This window comes from Rhincodon typus, chromosome 36 (genome assembly GCF_021869965.1).
Source record: "Rhincodon typus isolate 14 chromosome 36, sRhiTyp1.1, whole genome shotgun sequence".
In the NCBI taxonomy this organism is placed as follows: domain Eukaryota; kingdom Metazoa; phylum Chordata; class Chondrichthyes; order Orectolobiformes; family Rhincodontidae; genus Rhincodon; species Rhincodon typus.
Window position 1 is genome coordinate 10175220 of NC_063367.1, and position 18913 is coordinate 10194132.

The following is an 18913-nucleotide window of genomic DNA, read 5'->3' on the forward strand; positions in this document are numbered from 1 at the left end:
CTCTTTGAGGAGGTAATAAGAAAGCTGGACAAAGGAGAGCGAGTGGATATAATCTATTTGGATTTCCAGAAGGCCTTTGACAAAGTGCTACATAGGAGGCCGCTAAATAAGATGAAAGTCCATGGTATCAGGGGCAAGGTACTGGCATGTATAGAGGGTTGGCTGACTGGCAGAAAGTAGGGATAAAGGGGTCTTTTTCATGGTGGCAACCTTTGACTGCCAGGGTCCATGTTGGGACTACAGCTATTTAGGTTGTCCATTAGCAATTTAGATGGAGGAACTAAGGGCACTGTTGCTAAGTTTGCAGATGACACAAAAGATACATGGATGGACACGTGGTGCTGAGGAAGTGGCAGGCTGCAGAAGGACACCAACAGGCTAGGAGCGGGCAAAGAAAGGCAGATGGAATACAATGCAGGAAATTGAGAGGTTATGCACTTTAGTAAGAATAGAAGTGTAGATTATTTGCTAAACAGGGAAAGGCTTCAGAAATCACAAGCACAAAGGAACGTGAGAGTCCTAGTTCAGGATTGTCTAGATTTACACAGGTTCAGATGACAGTGAGCAAGGCGAATGCAATGCTAGCATACATTTCAAAAGGGTGAGAATACACAGCAGAGCCGTACTGCTGAGGCTGTAAAAGGCTCTGATCAGACCAGATTTGGAATATTGTGAGCAGTTTTGGGTCTTGTATCTAAGCAAGGATGTGGTTGTATTGGAGGGGGTCCAGAGGAGGTTTACAAGAATGATCCTGGGGATGAAGAGCTTGCTATATGAGGAGCAGTTGAGGACACTGTACTTGACGTAGTTTGGAAGGACAAGGAGGGAATCTGATTGAAACTTACCGAATACCGAGGGGTCTGGATAGTGTTGACGTAGCAGACACTAGAACCAGAGGGTGCAGCTTCAGAGCGAAGGGACAACCTTTAGAACCGAGACGAGGAGAAATTTCTTCAGCCAGATGGTGGTTAATACATGGAACTTATTGCAGCCGAGGGCTGGGGTGGCCAAGTCATTAATTTAAGACAGAGATAGATAGGTTCTTGATTGATAAGGGGATCAAAGGTCACAGGGAGAAGGCAAGAGAATGGTGTTGAGAAACAAATCAACAACGACTGAATGACAGACCAGACTCAATGGAGTTGAATGGCCTAATTCTGCCCTTATATCTCATGGTTTTATTCAATCCCAGAAAATGTAATTCAATCCTAAATCACTTCTTTCATTCCCATCTTTCCACAGCTCAAAGTTCGAACTCATTAGTCTCCTCCTGCCACATACCTTTGCTGTACTTGATTCTTATCCAAGTCTGCCACTAATTTAATTTATACATGAATTGTTAAAACAAAAATTCCTAAAATGGACATACAACTGGTTCATTCATTGTTTAGTTCAATTAATATTACTTTGTTTTTTAAGTAATGCTGTTTGTTTTACCATAAACACACAAAATGACAAAATAGTAAGGTTGCACACCAGTTGCATATCCTTTGCCCAATTAACTGGACATCATAATTTTAGCCAAACATTGCAAAATATGCCCATTTATAGGTTTCTCCAAAATTCAAGAAAATATGCATGCAAAGTTAATTCTCATTACCACAACAAGATTTTGTCGAGATTCAAGGATTTATATTACATCAATTTATTAAGAAACAGAAAAACAGACTGAATTAAAATGTCCTGTGAATTTAGACAAACTTTCCACACGTTTCACATTAACCCTCTTGTTTATACAAAATCTAGATTCAAAAATTCTATTGGACAGTATTTCCTTGAACAAGATTAACATATTTTCCAAGGGATTAATATTTGATGCTACAAAGGACCAGCTTTAACCAAACACTTGAGGTCTGGTTAGTAAGTTTGCAGATGACACCAAAATTGGAGGTGTAGTGGACAGCTAAGAAGGTTACCTCCAAGTTCAATGGGATCTTGATCCCATGGGCCGAGGAGTGGCAGATGGAGTTTAATTTAGATAAATGTGAGGTGCTGAATTTTGTAAAGGCTAATCAGGCTTTATACACTTAATGGTAAGGTCCTGGGGAGAGTTGCTGAACAAAGACTGTGGAGTGCAGATTCATAGCTCCTTGAAAGTGAAGTCCCATGTAGACAGGATAGTGAAGGCTGCGTTTGGTATGATTGACTTTATTGGTCAGTGCGTTGAGCACAGAAGTTGGGATGTCATGTTGCAGCTGTACAGGACACTGATTAGGCCACTTTTGGAATACTACGTTCAATTTGGTCATCCTGCTATAGGAAGGATGTTGTGAAACTTGAAAAGGGTCCAGAAAAGATTTACAAAGGATGTTGTCAGGGTTGGAGGGTTTCAGCTACAGGTAGAGGCTGGATAGACTGGGGCTATTTTCTCTGGAGCATCAGAGGCTGACGAGTGAACTTAGAGGTTTATAAAATCATGAAGGGCATGGATAGGGTGAATCGCCACGGTCTTTTCCCCAGGGCGGGGTCCAAAACTAGAGGGCTTAGGTATAAAGGTGAGGGGGGCAAGATTTAAAAAAGGGACCTAAGGGGCAATTTTTTCATACTGAGGGTGGTGCATGTATGGCACGAGATGCTAGAGGAAGTGGTGAAGTTTGGTACAATTACAACATTTAAAAGGAATTTGGATTGGTATATGAATAGGAAGGGTTGAGAGGGATATGGGCCAAATGCTGGCAAATGGGACTAGATTAATTTAGGATGTCTGGTCAGCATGGATGAACTAGACCAAAGGGTTTGTTTCCACAGCTCTATGCCATGACCTAATAACAGAAAGCAAACAGTCCGAGTATAGCACATAACTAAAATATCATTTGTACACCAGTAATTTTTAAATCAGTCTTTTCCTTTAGATTTAATTGCCCCAAGGCAGATTTTCTATTCTTGCCCCATGTCTTCAAGTTGCCTTTTTACAGCTGGCATCTTCAGTACTTTTATTGTTTACTATACTTAGACTTTAAGATTGAACCCTCATGAAGATAAAGCCAAAATTGAGACCCCAATGTTCTGTACTGACAGGAACAAAGCAGCGATCCATAATAACATTTACCTCCGTGTCACATTTTGCACTAAACAGCTGAACAAGACAATGAGCAATAAATCGCTCAATGATATGAAGATGCAATGCTGCCTTCTATCCTGTATGTTACTGTACTAGCAATGCAAAATATTGTCATCAGCATTATCTAGATGCAGCAATCATTCCGAATCTTAAAAGTGCAATGCTCAAGAGTATGACTGGAATCATGTGATGTCCTGAGTGAGATTTACAGTATCAATAATTAGCAAAATAGTCAGTGAATATTCCATGAAACAAAATCACCAAATGTATTTGCCTCATTGAACGTTTCAGTTTTTGCTTTCTTGAGTAGGTAAATTACAATGCAACAGACACCTCTACACCTTAAAAAAGAAGAAAGTATGAAAAGAGCATCAGAAAGGTACAAGTGAATCAGACAGAAACAAAAGTATTTATATAGTTCCTTTAACTTGGAAAAGCATCCCAAGATACTTTACAGGAACATCATCAAACAGAGGGAGAGGTATGGTAGGCAGAGGAGGAAATGGGTCTTAAATAACAAACCTTGGCTCGGGAGAAAAAAAAGCATCAAATGCCATCTAGCATGACCATATTTTCAAGGCATATTTGAAAACGACCGTGTGAAATATTTGGATTAGTTTTTCAGATCAGTTGAGACTGACTCTGCAGTGATCAGGTTGTTTAATATTCGAAATTCCAGTACTCCAGATTATAATATTTAATAATGGAATATGACTAATGACTCATTCATATAAATAAATGTATTGAGGAACTACACAGAATCTTCCTTAAACCAAAGACCCACATTTCTGAAAAAGGTCTGGAAAACAAATGGTGACCATTTATGGTTTTAGCAAAGATTTGTAGCTCAGGTTGTGGGTGAGGTTGCTGACTTGCTCGAGCACAGCATAGTCATTAAACTGAAAAATAAATGTTAAAGAAAGGAATAACCTTTTAAAATTACAAATGGATTATATACTTCTGTTCTTTAATTAACCCATTTAATACTAGTGACTACCATGAAAAGTATTTAAAACACATGTTAGATTATGTTAGTATCAAATGGGTTAAGTATGCAATAACAAAGCAAAACTGTATTTGAAGAAAGGGACCTACCGTCAGGGACTTCATCTGGTCTCTTTCGTTTCTCATATATGACAATGATGATGACCAGAATTAAGATTTCTGCAACAACCCCTAGGAAGGGCCACAGTGGTGCCAGATGGCTACGGACTCGCAGAATAGTGACAACAGAGGTGTGTCCAATGTAATTTGAAGCGTTACACAAGTATTCGCCTGGGTCATCCTGAATGTGCAGGTTCTCAATAATCAGCTCTGTGTAGTTGCCTTTGTTTGTGATGAAATAGCGACCACTGGCATTATTTAGTTCCTACCATGCAGGATGAGAAATGAAATTAAAGTTGACAAAATCGTACTGTTTTTTTGCTTTGAGTTTTGCATGTTAAATAAAATCAGTTCTAGCAAATTGTAGAAAGAATTCATCCACCTGTGCATGGCCTGCAAACTACAATTCAGCACCACTGTAGGCTAGGAAAGTTCATCAACATTTATTACAATCACCTTGTTGAAAAAGATATGAAATGGAGAAGAGCAGAAGAATAAAGGAAAGCCATTTATGTTTAGACAACAGGCAAAAAGGCCTCGTAGCCAATCACAATTGCTGCCTTCAGATCGGAGATATGACTTCCCAATCTCTGCCCTAAAGAACAGCTGTCTTTGCGAATCCTGAATACCGATCAGTCATATGTGGCTGCATGCATCTCCTGTATACTCCCATTGACAAATACCCATGTATATAAACTCAATGAGTTGAATGACTTCCTTACGTGCCATAATACCTCCATGACACTCTCAAGGTCCTTTCAGCTTTCCGATCTTAAAATGGTTTTATGTTGGTTTACTGCAAAACTAAATCAATCATTTGATTACTTTCAGTTATGTATTTATACCTATTTTGCAGCAGCATGATGACTCGGTGGTTAGCGTTGCTGACTCACAGCACCGGGGGCCAGGTTTGATGCCACCCTTGGGCGACTGTCTGTGTGGAGTGTGCACTTTTTCTACATGTTTGCTGGGATTTCTTTTGGGTGCTCTGGTTTCCTCCCACAATCCAAGGATGTGGAGGTTGGGTGGGTTGGCCATGCTAAAATTACCCACAGCATCCATAAATGTGCAGGCAAGGTGGCTTAGCAACAGGATATGGAGGGTTACAGGGAAAGGGTGGGCATGGGGGGTGTTGGGTCTGTGTGCGATACTCTTCAGAGGGCTGGTGTGGCCTCGATGGGCCGAATGGCCTGCTTCCATACTGTAGGGATTCGGTGATCTCTATTACTGAACTTATTATTAGAATGTTAAATAGCGATGCACACAAAGCTAAAGTACATTTTCCAAGGCATCCACTTAAACCTAAAAAAAGAGGACCCATGACTGTTTCTATCCTTAATCTATTTACAATTTAACATCTAGCGGTTTCTCCCCTTTATGCTGCAAAGGCATTCACTTTTACACATGAAATGCAAGCACGGACTTCTCCCTCACTTTCCAAACACTTGGCTATTTGGCATCACAGTAACAAAATAGAAAAGTTTTATTATGACTTTTATGAGAAATGAGAAGTCAGATCACACCATCACAAAGCAAAGGCTTTGAATTCAAGAAAGAAAACAGTAAAACCTCTAATATTAGTGAATTTTAACATAGTGAGCTTACCATAAATTCATTGTCCACCTTCTTGTGCCAGGTCCAAACAGGGTGTGGATAGCCTACAGACTTGCAATACATGAGAGCACTTTGACCCTCATTCTTATTCTCACTCCTCTTATGACCAACAACTTCAGGAAGTGCTGGAACAGAAACCAGAGATAATTAAGACATTTACAATGGAAGAGGTTAACATTAAAGAGAAATGTAGAGAAAGAAAGGAAAAACAAAGTAGAAGAAAAACTTAACACCAAATAATGGCGTAATTTCATAGTAACTGCCGACTTCTCAGCAGCCCTCAAAAAGCATTAGTTTGCAATCTTGTCACATTTGCAGATTAAACATGCACTTCAGCCACTTGTCTGTGTAACGGAGAATCTCAGGGGAAATGTGACCTTTTCTTCCAAGTTGACAGTCAGACTCAGTTACATGTTAAGCAAGTCAAGTCAAGTCAAGTCAAGAAGAAAGAAAGTGGGTGAACATAATTTGGAATGTGTCACTCAGTGAACAGCGAGAGAAATGTTATTTTCCATCTTTAGAAAACGGAACAAAGCAACATGTCGGCTTAACATCAGCTTACGTCTTCACCTTGATACGGAGTATTTTTATTTCTCAGTTTTTCTAATGGATTGGCTCCTCTACTGTCTGATGCACTGCTCCCTCCTACCCACCAGCACGATTCCTTGTTACAGGAACAACATTTCAGATCAATAAATGATGAGTATCTCCATTGTCAAACATAGTTCTGAACAGGACAGTATCACTTGCAATGCCAAAACATACAAAAGGGTAGGGGCCAAGCGCTGGGATTAGAATAGTTAGACGGCTATTTTGACCAGTGCGGATATGATGTACCAATGGGCCTTTTCCTGTGCAGATCTCCACGATTCTATGACTAATTGCAAGTTCCACAATTCAAATTATACTAATTCGATTTGGTGTAGCTTTACTTAAACTGATTAATTAAATTTACTAGTTTTTTTTAATGTTTCCCTCCCATGAACAAGCAAGTGAAGCATTAACATGCATACACCATTTTAAAATCAATAATTAAATGCTGTCATGGTTCAGCTTTCTTTCTTGTACCAACTGTTCTCAGGACTAACCGTCAGGGACAGTTATGGCTTCTTCAATATTACCCAAACAGCCAAAAAGATATCAATAGATTATATGCTAAAATTCCTTGCGTATTATTTGCAATTAACAGCACAGCAAGACAGCGAACATAACACTGCTTGTTTCTTGAGAGATCTTACAATTGCAAGATTATAAAATAGATAAAACAAATATTGACTGAACTCAGATTCCCTGCCAGATTGAGAGAGAAATCCCTAATACTTGGTCCAAAAGACTCTAAAAGTCATAGGTTTGAAACATCCAGGCTTAAAGACACAGTGATGTGAACTGCAACTTAATATAGAATTGTGTTGAGCAAGTACATAGCCTGGTTTCAGAGGAATCGTTACTACCATAATCATACATTGATTAAGTAGTGCTGAGAACAACATATTGCTCAGTCTGCCTCAACCCAACTTTAGGTCAAGGTTGTAGACATGCATTTGTCTATCCCTTTCTTCCCTTCAAAGTCATACTTCCATTACCTGACAAATTTCTCCAAGGTCGCAAAAGCTTTTTCTTTCTATCAGCTCATCAAAATGCCATAGTCCCCATTTTCATTTACTTAAACATTGAATATACAGCATTTGGCCTGAGTTTCATGTCACTGCTTATGCTTTCCTACCATCCTACTTCATCCCACCCAGTGTGCCCGTTTATTTCTATTTGTTAATTTGGCTTCCCACTTAAATCTATCTATTCGACCAGCCATTATGGTGATGAAATTTCACCCTGAAGTCCTTATTAGATTTATGAATGACTTTCTCATGTTTATGGCTCCTAGTTTTAGTCTCCCCAGTACTTGCAAGCTTATCTAGTCCTACTTGCATATACCCTCTCAAATCTTAAAGATCGCATTCGGTATTAAGTCCTATATTGTTATCACTCAGTCCTCAGATACCTTGTGGACCAGCACGTTCCCTCCAACATTCTCCAACTTGGTTTCAAATCTCTGCATGCCTTTAACCTCATTCTACATTCATGTCATTTAAAGACTCAAGTGTAGCTGTTGCCTTGCACCTCAGCCATCCACAACAACGCCAACTACTGATTGGTCATTGCTTATGACCTCTGTTCCAGTGATGACAGCCTTTTCAATCAGCTATGAAATCCAGTCTTTAGCCACAAATCCTTTTTCATTATTTCAACCAATATTTTCATACTTTTAACTGAGATACCTCACTGCAACATTATAATAATTTATTATTAGCATTAACATGCACGAAGTTCCCAGTTATAATCAAATGCTGCTCATCTATCTTGGTGAATTTTACCCATGTCAGTAGTATTTGCACCACTAGGGCAACAGCACCATGTTGCATAAGCAATGGAGTGGATGGGGACGCTGGAAAGAAAAATGGGACAGGAGGAGGAGTCAAGAATAGACAATGTAGCTTGCAGTAGGGAAGCCAGGAAAAAAATAATGCAGCGTCACTACAGAGAAAAAAGCCATGCGATCTTTTGCTGATTTAACGTAAAAATAATCTCACTGTCCCAACTTTCCCATAGAGACCCCTACATCTGTGTCTATCAAATATCTTGAACTACCTCTTGTCTCAAATCATTGCGTCCAACACTAGTGTGCTCCACGAGCCACAAATAAAGAAATTTTTCCTAACATCTGAGGAACAATTTTTAAATTCCTAACTCCCTTGTCACAGAGTCACTAATTTACTGCAACATTTAATGCCTTTGTTTTTGGAATGCATGTAACACTCGAATTTAATGCTCATCCACCAGTTAATTTCATCAGTGGGAGTGGATTCTGGTGTGCCTGGTTATCTTCCCTGAAGGGCATTTGTGAACTTGTAGGTTTTGACAATCCAATGGCTTTCGTGGCATTTTTTTCCCCTCCTTGGTACTGGCTCATATTCAATGAATTCAATTACAAACAGCTGTGATGGGATTTCAACAATCTCTGGATTACTCGTACAATAATGATTAGGCTGCAGTTCTCTCTTTTAATACATGGTTACATTGAATCAATGTTTGAGGGCTACTACATTTATGGAGAAACAGGACACCATTAAATTATGAAGCAGTCATGAGCTAACATTTAATGAAAGCCACCAAATTAAATATGTCATCATTAAATTGATACAATAATCACTAAATATGCAACTACAAACTGCAAAATTAACCTAATCAGGACACCAGTAATAATACACAAACCAGAATGAAATATTCTTTACTGTGTTAAATGCACAGTTGATGGAACACCCCACTTTTGTTCAGCCAAAACATGGAAACAGCTATACTCGAGTCTTTAAAATGTTAAAAAACAAGTAGGACCATACCTGTTCAAATGTACATTGGCCTCACTTACACAGAGCTCTTGTCCAAATCAATATTTCTTACTTAGTGGTTTGATTGATAGGAGGAAGCACAGAACATGTGTCTCTCCCATCCTCCAATAAAAGGAGGAAGCATTTCACAACATGCAAGCCAGATGTGGACTTTGAGAGACTCTACTGCAGCTTTTAAAGGATTGAAATGTGGCATTTGTGCTTTGTATTTTGCTTTGCTTAAAAAAACAAGAATAGAAACCAGCGTTTCACAGTTTGACACAGGAGTGAATTACTTAAAGCAACAGTGAAGGATTAAAAGGGATGAGCTATGTTCCTCATTTGTGCACAACAGAGAGCGGATTCAACAGCTTAGCTATCCACATTGTGCAATGGCCATCTGTCACTGAGGGCTTCCAAATACAAACAGGAAAGAAAAAAATTCAAAAAACAAAAAAGGAAGGTCTGGACACATTTGCTTCAAAGCTATATTACTGCAATTTTTAAACCCATGCATAGAAGAACATCAATCTCTTGGTAACTGATTGGTATCATCATCGATAAGGTTTTATAAATTTTAAGAAGTATTACTCCAATATTTTCCTCCTTAGAGCAAGATCTGTCTCACAAGTTACTTGTTATTAAATGCGCAAAGCAGGCCATTCAACCCTTTCTAGTCAATGTCAGTATTTATGTTCCAAATGAGGCTACTTTCACCTAAACTTATCAGTGTTGTCTTCTAGTCTTTCCCCTCAAATGGATCTAGCTTCCTTTGTAACTAAGAGGAAAATTCCAATTTACTTTGAAGAAACTGAATTAAATTCAAGATTTAGATATACATGTTATTAAGAATCATTTATATGATTAGATTTGTGATCAATACCTTGCTTCATATTATTTCTCTATTTCCGTTGCTCTCATCCATATAATTACAGATAGCTGAAGCAGAATTCACAGCAACAGACCAAATGTAAGCCCAGTCACACTGTAGTATACAAATGACCAACCAAACAGTATAAAGGGATATGTTTGTTGAAAACCTACTAGCTGCAAATCATTATTACAACAGATCAATTCCCAAAAATCACTAAATAGTTTTTTCAGTACGAAAGCCAAGTTTGGGGGGAGAAAATCCTTTAAATATTTTTGAAAAAGTTCTCACTTCACATTCACTTTCAATTTGATAACATTAAAATATTGCTTCCAAATAGATGGAGAAATGAAAAAAGAAGGTGCGGGGATCAGTTAAGGTCTACCTTACATCAAATTTAAATTAAGTCCAACATTTACAGAAATTCCAAATAAAGGGCAAAAACAGTGGAAATGAATCAATTATGCATCTTAATATAGACAAGTGCATCATGATTGATTTGGGTTTCATGTCCAACATGTAGGGTTCTGTGCTCAAGGTTGTTGAGCAAAAGATGTACCTAGGCACCACACTGCACAATGCTCTGTATCTATTGCTAAAACAAATCAGTTAGGATGCATTTCCAGAATAACTGAATATTAATCAGAATTATTGTGTCTTTATACAAAGCTTTGCTCACAATTGGAAGGACACAAATGTATACAACAGTTGTAGGGCTGGAAGAGGGAGAGATTGGAAAGAGCAAGGCCACAAAGGGATTTGATAACAAATACGTGAATATACAACTAAGACATTGGTGGACTGGAAGCCAGTGGAGTATTAATTAGTGCAGGGTTAATGGGTGAGCATTTAGTGTTTCCTACAAGATTATATTGCTTACCTTTGATTTCAATTGAGGCATTGGCTGAAGGCGAATTGTCAAACATGAAGATGCAGTGATACTCTCCAGAACTCTCAGTTCTAGGTTTGTTAATTCTGGATTTCAAAAGAGAGAAAAAAAGATAAAAAAGAAGGCTGAATTCTTTTTGTACAGATATTGTAAAAGTATTCAAATTAAATATTTCAATCGTGGTAAACAAGATGTTGAAAAATTGCAAAATCCTGTAAAGTGTATATTTAGCATGTCAATAAATGCATATCATGGATAATAGTGATACTACTTTATTTTAAAACTCACAAATATGGGCTAGCACAAAATTAGAAGCCACATCAGAATATGGCTTATATTGAAAAACATCAGACGAATCAAAACTCTCAATTAACATTTGAGGCCCATTATCTTCTTAGAAGCAGCCCTGAAATAGAGTGCTGAAGATCCAGCAATCAATGCTTCCAAATTTAGTTGAACCCAAAACAGATTTTTTTTTTGAGGTTTGTGAGCGGCACATGTGATTTTTGAGAGTTGAGCAGTTATAAGGCTGGATTTTTGTCCTCCAGTGGAATTGGCAGTCATCTCTCAAGACAAGGAAAGTGTTCCGACTGCAAGAAAAAAGCAAACCAATTATCCACTGCCTTCTTGAAACTAGCCCATTTTACATAGTCTTTTCAGGGATTTAGAAGGTTTTGGCTGCAAACCACATACACAGTTCTGAAGTATGTACTCTGGGTGGGGGGGGTTTCAATGTCCACCAAGAGTGGCTCAGCAGCAGTCAAGCTGGTCAGGTCCTAAAGGACACAGCTGCTAGACTAGGTCTGCGGCAGGTGGTGAGGGAACCAAGAAGGAAAAAACATACTTGACCTCAGCCTTACTAATCTGCCGGCTGCAGTTGCATCTGTCCATGACAGTATTGGTAAGAGTGACCATCACACAGTCCTTGTGGAGACGAAGTCCCGCCTTCACATTGAGAACAACTTCCATCGTGTTGTGTGGCACTATCACCGTGCTAAATGGGACCGACTTTGCACAGATTTAGCAACTTCAGACTGGGCATCCATGAGGCACTGTGGGCCATCAACAGCAGCAGAATTGTACTCCAGCACAATCTGTAACGTCATGGCCCGGCATATCCCCCACTCAACTATTATCATCAAGCCAGGGGATCAACCCTGGTTCAAATGAAGATTGCAGGAGGGCATGCCAGGAGCAGCACCAGGCATACCGGAGGATGAGGTATCAACCTGGTGATGCCACCAAACAGGACTACTTGCATGCCAAACAGCAAAAGCAGCAAGTGATAGGCATAGCTAAGCGACCCCACAACCAACGGATCAGATCTAAGCTCTGCAGTCCTGCCACATCCAGTCGTGAATGGTGGAGGACAATTAAACAACTCACTGGAGGAGGCGGCTCCACAAACAGCCCCCTTCTCAATGATAGAAGAGCCCAGCACATCAGTGCAAAAGGCAAGTCTGAAGCTTTCGCAGCAATCTTCAGTCAGATGTGCCGAGTGGATGATCCATCTCAGCCTCCTCCAGTGGTCCCCAGCATTACAGGTACCAGTCTTCACCCAATTCGATTCACTCCACATGATATCAAGAAAAGGCTGGAGGCACTGGATACTGCAAAGGCAACCGGCCCTGACAACATTCCGGCAATAGTACTGAAGTCTTGTGCTCCAGAACTTGCTGCTTCCTTAGCCAAGCTGTTCCAGTACAGTTACAACACTGGAATCTACCTGACAATGTGGAAAATTGCCCAAGTATGTCCTGTAATTAAAAAGCAAGACAAATACAACCCGGCCAATTACCGCCCCATCAGTCTCCTCTCAATCATCAGTAAAGTGATGGAAGGTGTCATGAACAGTGCTATCAAGCAGCAGCTGCTCAGAAATAACCTGCTCAATGACGCCCAGTTTGGGTTCCGCCAGGACCACTCAGCTCCTGATCTCATTACAGCCTTGGTTCAAACATGGACAAAAGAGCTGAATTTCAGAGGTGAGGTGAGAGCGACAGTCCTTGATTTCAAGGCTGCATTCAACTGAGTGTGGCATCAAGGAGCCCTAGCAAAACTAGAATCAATGGGTGTCAGGGGGCAAATGCACCGTTGGTTGGAGTCATACCTTACACATAGGAAGATGGTCGTGGTTGTGGGAGGTCAATCATCTCAGCTTCCGGGCATCTCTGCAGGAGTTCCTCAGTAGTGTCCTAGGCCCAACCATCTTCAGCTGCTTCATCAATGATCTTCCCTCCATCATAAAGGTCAGAAGTGGAGATATTCGCTGATGATTGCACAATGTTCAGCACCATTCGTGACTCCTCAGATACTGAAACACAGTCAGTGTTCACATGCAACAAGATCTGGATAATAGCCAGGCGTCGGCTGACAAGTGGCAAGTGACATGTGACATTCGCACCACAGAAATACCAGGCTATGGCCATCATCAACAAGAGACATTCAATGGTGTTACCATCACTGAATCCCCCACTATCAACATCCTGGGGGTTACCATTGACCAGAAACTCAAATGGACTCATCACATTAACACAGTGGCTACAAGAGCACGCCAGAAGCTGGGAACACTGCGGCAAGTAACTTACCTCCTGACTCCTCAAAGCCTGTCCACCATCTACAAGGCACAAGTCAGGAGTGTGATGGAATACTCCCCACTTGCTTGGATGAGTACAGCCCCAACAACACTCAAGAAGCTTGACGTCATCCAGGACAAAGCAGCCCGCTTGATTGGCACTACATCCACAAACATTCACTCCCTCCACCACAGATGCTCAGTAGCAGCAGTGTGTACCATCTACTAGATGCACTGCAGAAATTCACCAAAGATCCTCAGATAGCACCTTCCAAACCCACGAACAGTTCCATCGAGAAGGACAAGGGCAGCAGATATGTGGGAACATTACCATCTCCAAGTCCCCCTCCAAGCCACTCACCATCCTGACTTGGAAATATATCGCCGTTCCTTCACCGTTGCTGGGTCAAAATCCTGGAATTCCCTCCCTAATAGCATTGTGGGTCAACCCACAGCAGGAGGAATGCAGTGGTTCAAGGTGGCAGCTCACCACCACCTGCTCAAGGGCAACTAAGGATGGGCAAGAAATGCTGGCCAGCCAGCGACGTCCACATCCCATGAAATGAATAGAAAAAAAAGTCAAGATCTGCAGGAAAATTGTATTTCCTTTCACACAATGTTTGTGGACACTACTACGGTATCGGAAGCTCAAAAAGAATAAAAACATGCACATGGCCACTGTCCTGAGTCTATCGAGAAGCCAGTAACATTGCAACAGTTAAGTGCAAAATGGTTTGACACCTCCAAGCATCACTATCAGATACTGTATTCCAACACAGGATGTGCTGAATGACTGCAGTAAGAGAACAAGGCTCTGTCCTGCAAAGATAAGTTGACCAGCATTGTCCGAGTGTCGATGATTGATTGCAGTACCTTTTCCATTGGAGAAAATGTGATAATGCAATCCGAATTGTCAAAAACATATTGGTAAATCCTATATTTGGTTCTGTGAATTAAATATACAGAGTACTCTGACATTGGAAAGAAAACAACTCTGTTGTTGGATGTTAAATTATCTATCCCCTGTATTGATTGACAAACTGTTTTGAAATGAAGTCGAACATACTATGTTCTTTCAGTTTCAGGTTCTTGTGGTTGAAAACTAATGTTTTGACCATTGTCGCTATTATAAACATTCGCCAAAATTCATTTCAAAAAGGAGGTCAATAGGTTATCGTGATTGGATTCGTGACTGTTAGGCATTGTCCCTCGACAAGTTATGAAGAAAACATGACTTGGCTACTGGAGCAGTCAGTCATTTTCAACACCCCTGCATTGCAGGGAACAAGAGGAGTATATTCTCTCTGAATATTGGGAATCAGACACTGCAGAAAGGAATCAGGACAGAATATTCACCAATCTGCAAAACTAAGAACGTCAAAATTGGCTACTCAACTGCCAACTTCAAAACTACCAGTGCCAACTGCCCTTGGTGAATAATTCACCAGACCAATCCATCTTTTAATAAATCTTTTATCTCTTTGGACTCTCTTATTTCTACTGTGTTGTGTTAGTAATACTGCTCCAGTTTAGTAATTAAGAAACACACTGTTTGCTAATTCAAGAAATGGTGGTTATATTAACTCCTTTTAAAACAAATGCATTTAGTTCACTGGGAAACGTATGCAAAGGGAACTTTTAAAAATTAAACTTGTGATTAACTGAAAGGAAACATGTGAATAACAAAGGCGAGCCAGTTCATCCCTTCTCACCCAGGTGGTTTACAATTTGGAGTATCTGTGTGAACCACATCAATTTAGGGAACCTCACTTGACGTCTGGTCATAATACCAAACGTGATTGAAGGGAATTGTTGAAAAAACATTTTGTGGAAGCAATTATTAGGACGATTCACAAGAATACCAATAAAGGGGAGAAACCAACATTTATAGCATACAAGTAAAGAACATGGATCGGTTAGATTCTGATCGGTAGAAGCATTGCAATGGGGAATGCAACAGTTAATGCTGATTGACTAAATAAATAAATCAAATCAGGCAGATTCACGCTGATTGGTCAGGGTAAAGCAGCGGGTGGCTGTTGCTTTGTTGGCTTGAATCAGGCGTTGTACAAGTTTATTTTCTGTCTGCAAAGAAAGAAAGCTTTTTGCAATCTTAAGCAGTCCATGCACAATGCAGCAAGATCTGGAAAACATTCAGGCTTGGCTCTTAGTTACATTTGTGTTAGGGAATAACTACTGTCAACAAGAGATCTCTTTCCGCTGCCACCAACCACACCACCCCCACCTCCCTTCAGGGGAAATTAGGATGGAAGCTTTGGGAAATTAAAGGCAAAGGTGGCAAGCTTTGGGAACTCTGGATCACAAATGATATTGAATGTTTAGTCAAAAAGAAAAAGGAAACACATGTAAAGTTAGGAAACTGAAATCAGACAAGGCCTTTGAGCAATAGGTTCTTTCCTTGGGGAAAGAACTTAAACAAGTAATGACAAGGGCTAAAACGGACCATGTCCTTGGCAAGTAAGGTTAAGGAAAATTCCCAAGTTATTTTATACATATATTAGGTGCAAAAAGGGTAGCTTGGTGAAAAGGTAGGTCCACTCAAAGACAAGGGAAGGAATTTATGCATGGAACCAGAGGAAGCAGGTGAAGTCCTTATTGAGTACTATGCATCAGTATTCACTGAGAAGGGATGATAGTAAGATTGAGGAGGGATAATCTTCCAGGGCACGTCAAGGAGGAGGTAGTGTTAGGTGTCTTGAAAAACATTTGGGTAGCTAGACTCCTGGGCCTATGGGATATGACCCAGGATACTGAGGAAGGCAAGTGAGGAGATTACTGGGGCCTTGACAGAGTTCTTTGTATCCACTTTAATGTCAGGCGAAGACCCAGAAGACTGGAGAATAACCAATGATGTTCCTTTAAATAAAGTAAGGCAACATAGATAATCCAGGAAATTATAGGTTGTTGAGCATTACATTTGGGGTGGGGAAATTATTGGAAAAGATATTTAGGGACAGGGTTTTCTCACTTTTGGAAAAGAATGGACTTATTAGGGACAGCCAGTATGGCTTTGTGCGGAGGTGGTCTTGTCTCAAACTTGCTTAAGTTTCTTGAATAACAGACAAAAGTGATTGAGAGGGTGGAATAGTGGATGTTGTCTACAGAGACTTTACTAAAGCACCTGACAAGGCCCCGTACGTTAAACTGGTCCAGGAGATTAAGTCACATGAGATCCACAGTGAGTTGGTAAATTGGATACAAAACTGGTCTGGTTATAGAAGACAGAGCATAATTTTGGAGGTTTTTTTTGATTGGAGGTCTGTGACCAATGCTGTTCCACAAAGATCGGTGCAGAGATCCCTGTTGTTTGTAATATTATTTACAAATATAAAAATGATTTGGATATGTTGGTGGTCTGATTACTAAGTTTGCAGACAACACGAAAATTGGTGGAGTTGTTGATAGTGAGGAAGGTTGTCAAAGGATACAGGATACAGGATACAGGATATAGGATATAGGATATAGATCAGTTGGACTGAGAAATGGAAGATGGAGTTTAATCCAGATAACTGTGAGGTAAGGCATTTTAGGAGGTCAAATGCAAGAGGAAAGTATACAATAAATGGCAGGACCTTTAGGAGTATTGATAACAGAGGGATCTCGTGGTGTGAGCCCCATAGCTCAATGAAAGTGAAAACTCAAGTGGATAAGGAGGTAAAGACGACGTATGGCATGCTTGTCTTGGTCGGGACACAGAGTATAAAATGTTGGCAAGTCGTGTTGCAGCTGTAGAAGACTATAGTTAGGCTACATTTGGAGTATTGGGCGCAATTCTGGTTACCACACTACAAGGGCGTGAAGGCTTTGGACAGGGTGCAAGAGGTTTAACAGGATGTGGCAGGATTGGAGTGTATTAGCTATAAGGAGAGGTTAGACAAACTTAGATTGCTTTCACTACAGGTTCGAGGCTGATGGGCGAGCTGGTAGAAATGTGAAATTATGAGAGACATGGATAGGGTGCATAGAGTTTCTTTCCTAGGGTGGAAATGTCAAATACTAGGGGTATCGATTTAAGGTAAGGGGTGGTGGGAATGGGTTGGGATCAGTTTATAGCTGATGTTCAAGACATGTTTCCCCCACCCCCCCACAGACGGTGGTGGTACATGGAATGTGCTGCCAAGGGAGATGGTAGAAGCAGATATGATAGCGATGTTTAAGAGGCATTTAGACAGACATGAACAAGTAGGGAACGGAGTGATATAGACCAAATGCCTGCAGATGGGATTAGTTTAGATTGGCACAGTGGTTGGTGCAGACAGGCCAAAGAGCCTGCTCCCGTACTATACTGTTTTATGCTCGTAACTTTCAACACCATAGTCACCGCTGAAGGTTCCATCATTATGACCCTAGGGATTACCACTGACCAGAAACTGAGCTGGCCCAGCCATCTAAATACTGCGGTAGCTCAGACACTGCAAACTCTGTGGTGAGGACCTTCACTCCCCACTTCCCAAAGCCTGTGCAAGACCTAGAAGACAAGTCAGGAGTATTATGGAATACTCTTGCCTTGCTCGGTTGATGCCATTCCAACAAAAAACTCAATAAATTCAATACCATGTAGATCAAAGCAGTCCACTTATTTGGCACCCTCTATCACATTAAATTTCCATTTGTCCACCAACAGCACAGCATGTACCATCAACAAAATGAATTGCAGCAACTTATCAAACTCCTTTGACAACTTCTAAATCGAGCCCTTCTACCTGTTAGATGGGCAAGCAGGAGTGTCGAGCACTTGCACAACCTGCAAGATGCCCTTGATGTAACACACCATTCTGAGACATAAAAAATGCAGACCTAGCCAGCGATGCCCACAAAAAACAAAAAAAGGCATGCATTCAGGTCCACTCTCTCAGTCTACAAAACACACCCTACCATGGAATCTGTTACAGAGATAGTAGGAAATGCCGATGCTGCAGAATCTGAGATAACAAGGTGTAGAGCTGGACGAACAGCAGGCCAAGCAACAGAGCAGGAAAGCTGACGTTTCGGGTCTAGACCCTTCTTCAGAAATGGGGGAGGGGAAGGGGATTCTGAAATAAATAGGGAGAAAGGGGGAGGCGGATAGAAGATGGATAAAGGAGAAGATAGGTGGAGAGGAGACAGACAGGTCAAAGAAGCAGGGTTGGAGCCAGTAAAAGGTGAGTGTAGGTGGGGAGTTAGGGAGGGGATAGGTCAGTCCAGGGAGGACTGACACATCAAGCAGGCGGGATGAGTCTAGTAGGTAGGAGATGGGGATGGGTCTTGAGGTGGGAGGAGAGATTAGGGAGGCGGGGACGAGCTGGGCTGGTTTTGGGATGCGGTAGGGGGAGGGGAGATTTTGAAGCTTGTGAAGCCCACATTGATACCATTGGGCTGCAGGGTTCCCAAGCGAAATATGAGATGCTGTTCCTGC

The 18913-nt window shown here is 40.8% G+C and overlaps 1 protein-coding gene across 1 annotated transcript in view; it reads right to left on the bottom strand.

The window, feature by feature from the left end:
* Positions 1–3376: 3376 nt before the first annotated feature.
* The window catches only part of nptnb (neuroplastin b), a 55527-nt gene continuing 39990 nt past the window's right edge, over positions 3377–18913 (bottom strand). Inside the window, exons 4-7 of the mRNA XM_048617037.1 lie at positions 10914–11008; positions 5771–5904; positions 4157–4430; positions 3377–3402 (exon numbers count right to left, since the gene is read on the bottom strand). Of these exons, the coding sequence (XP_048472994.1) occupies positions 3377–3402; positions 4157–4430; positions 5771–5904; positions 10914–11008 (529 nt within the window). The remainder of the gene's footprint in view (positions 3403–4156; positions 4431–5770; positions 5905–10913; positions 11009–18913) is intronic.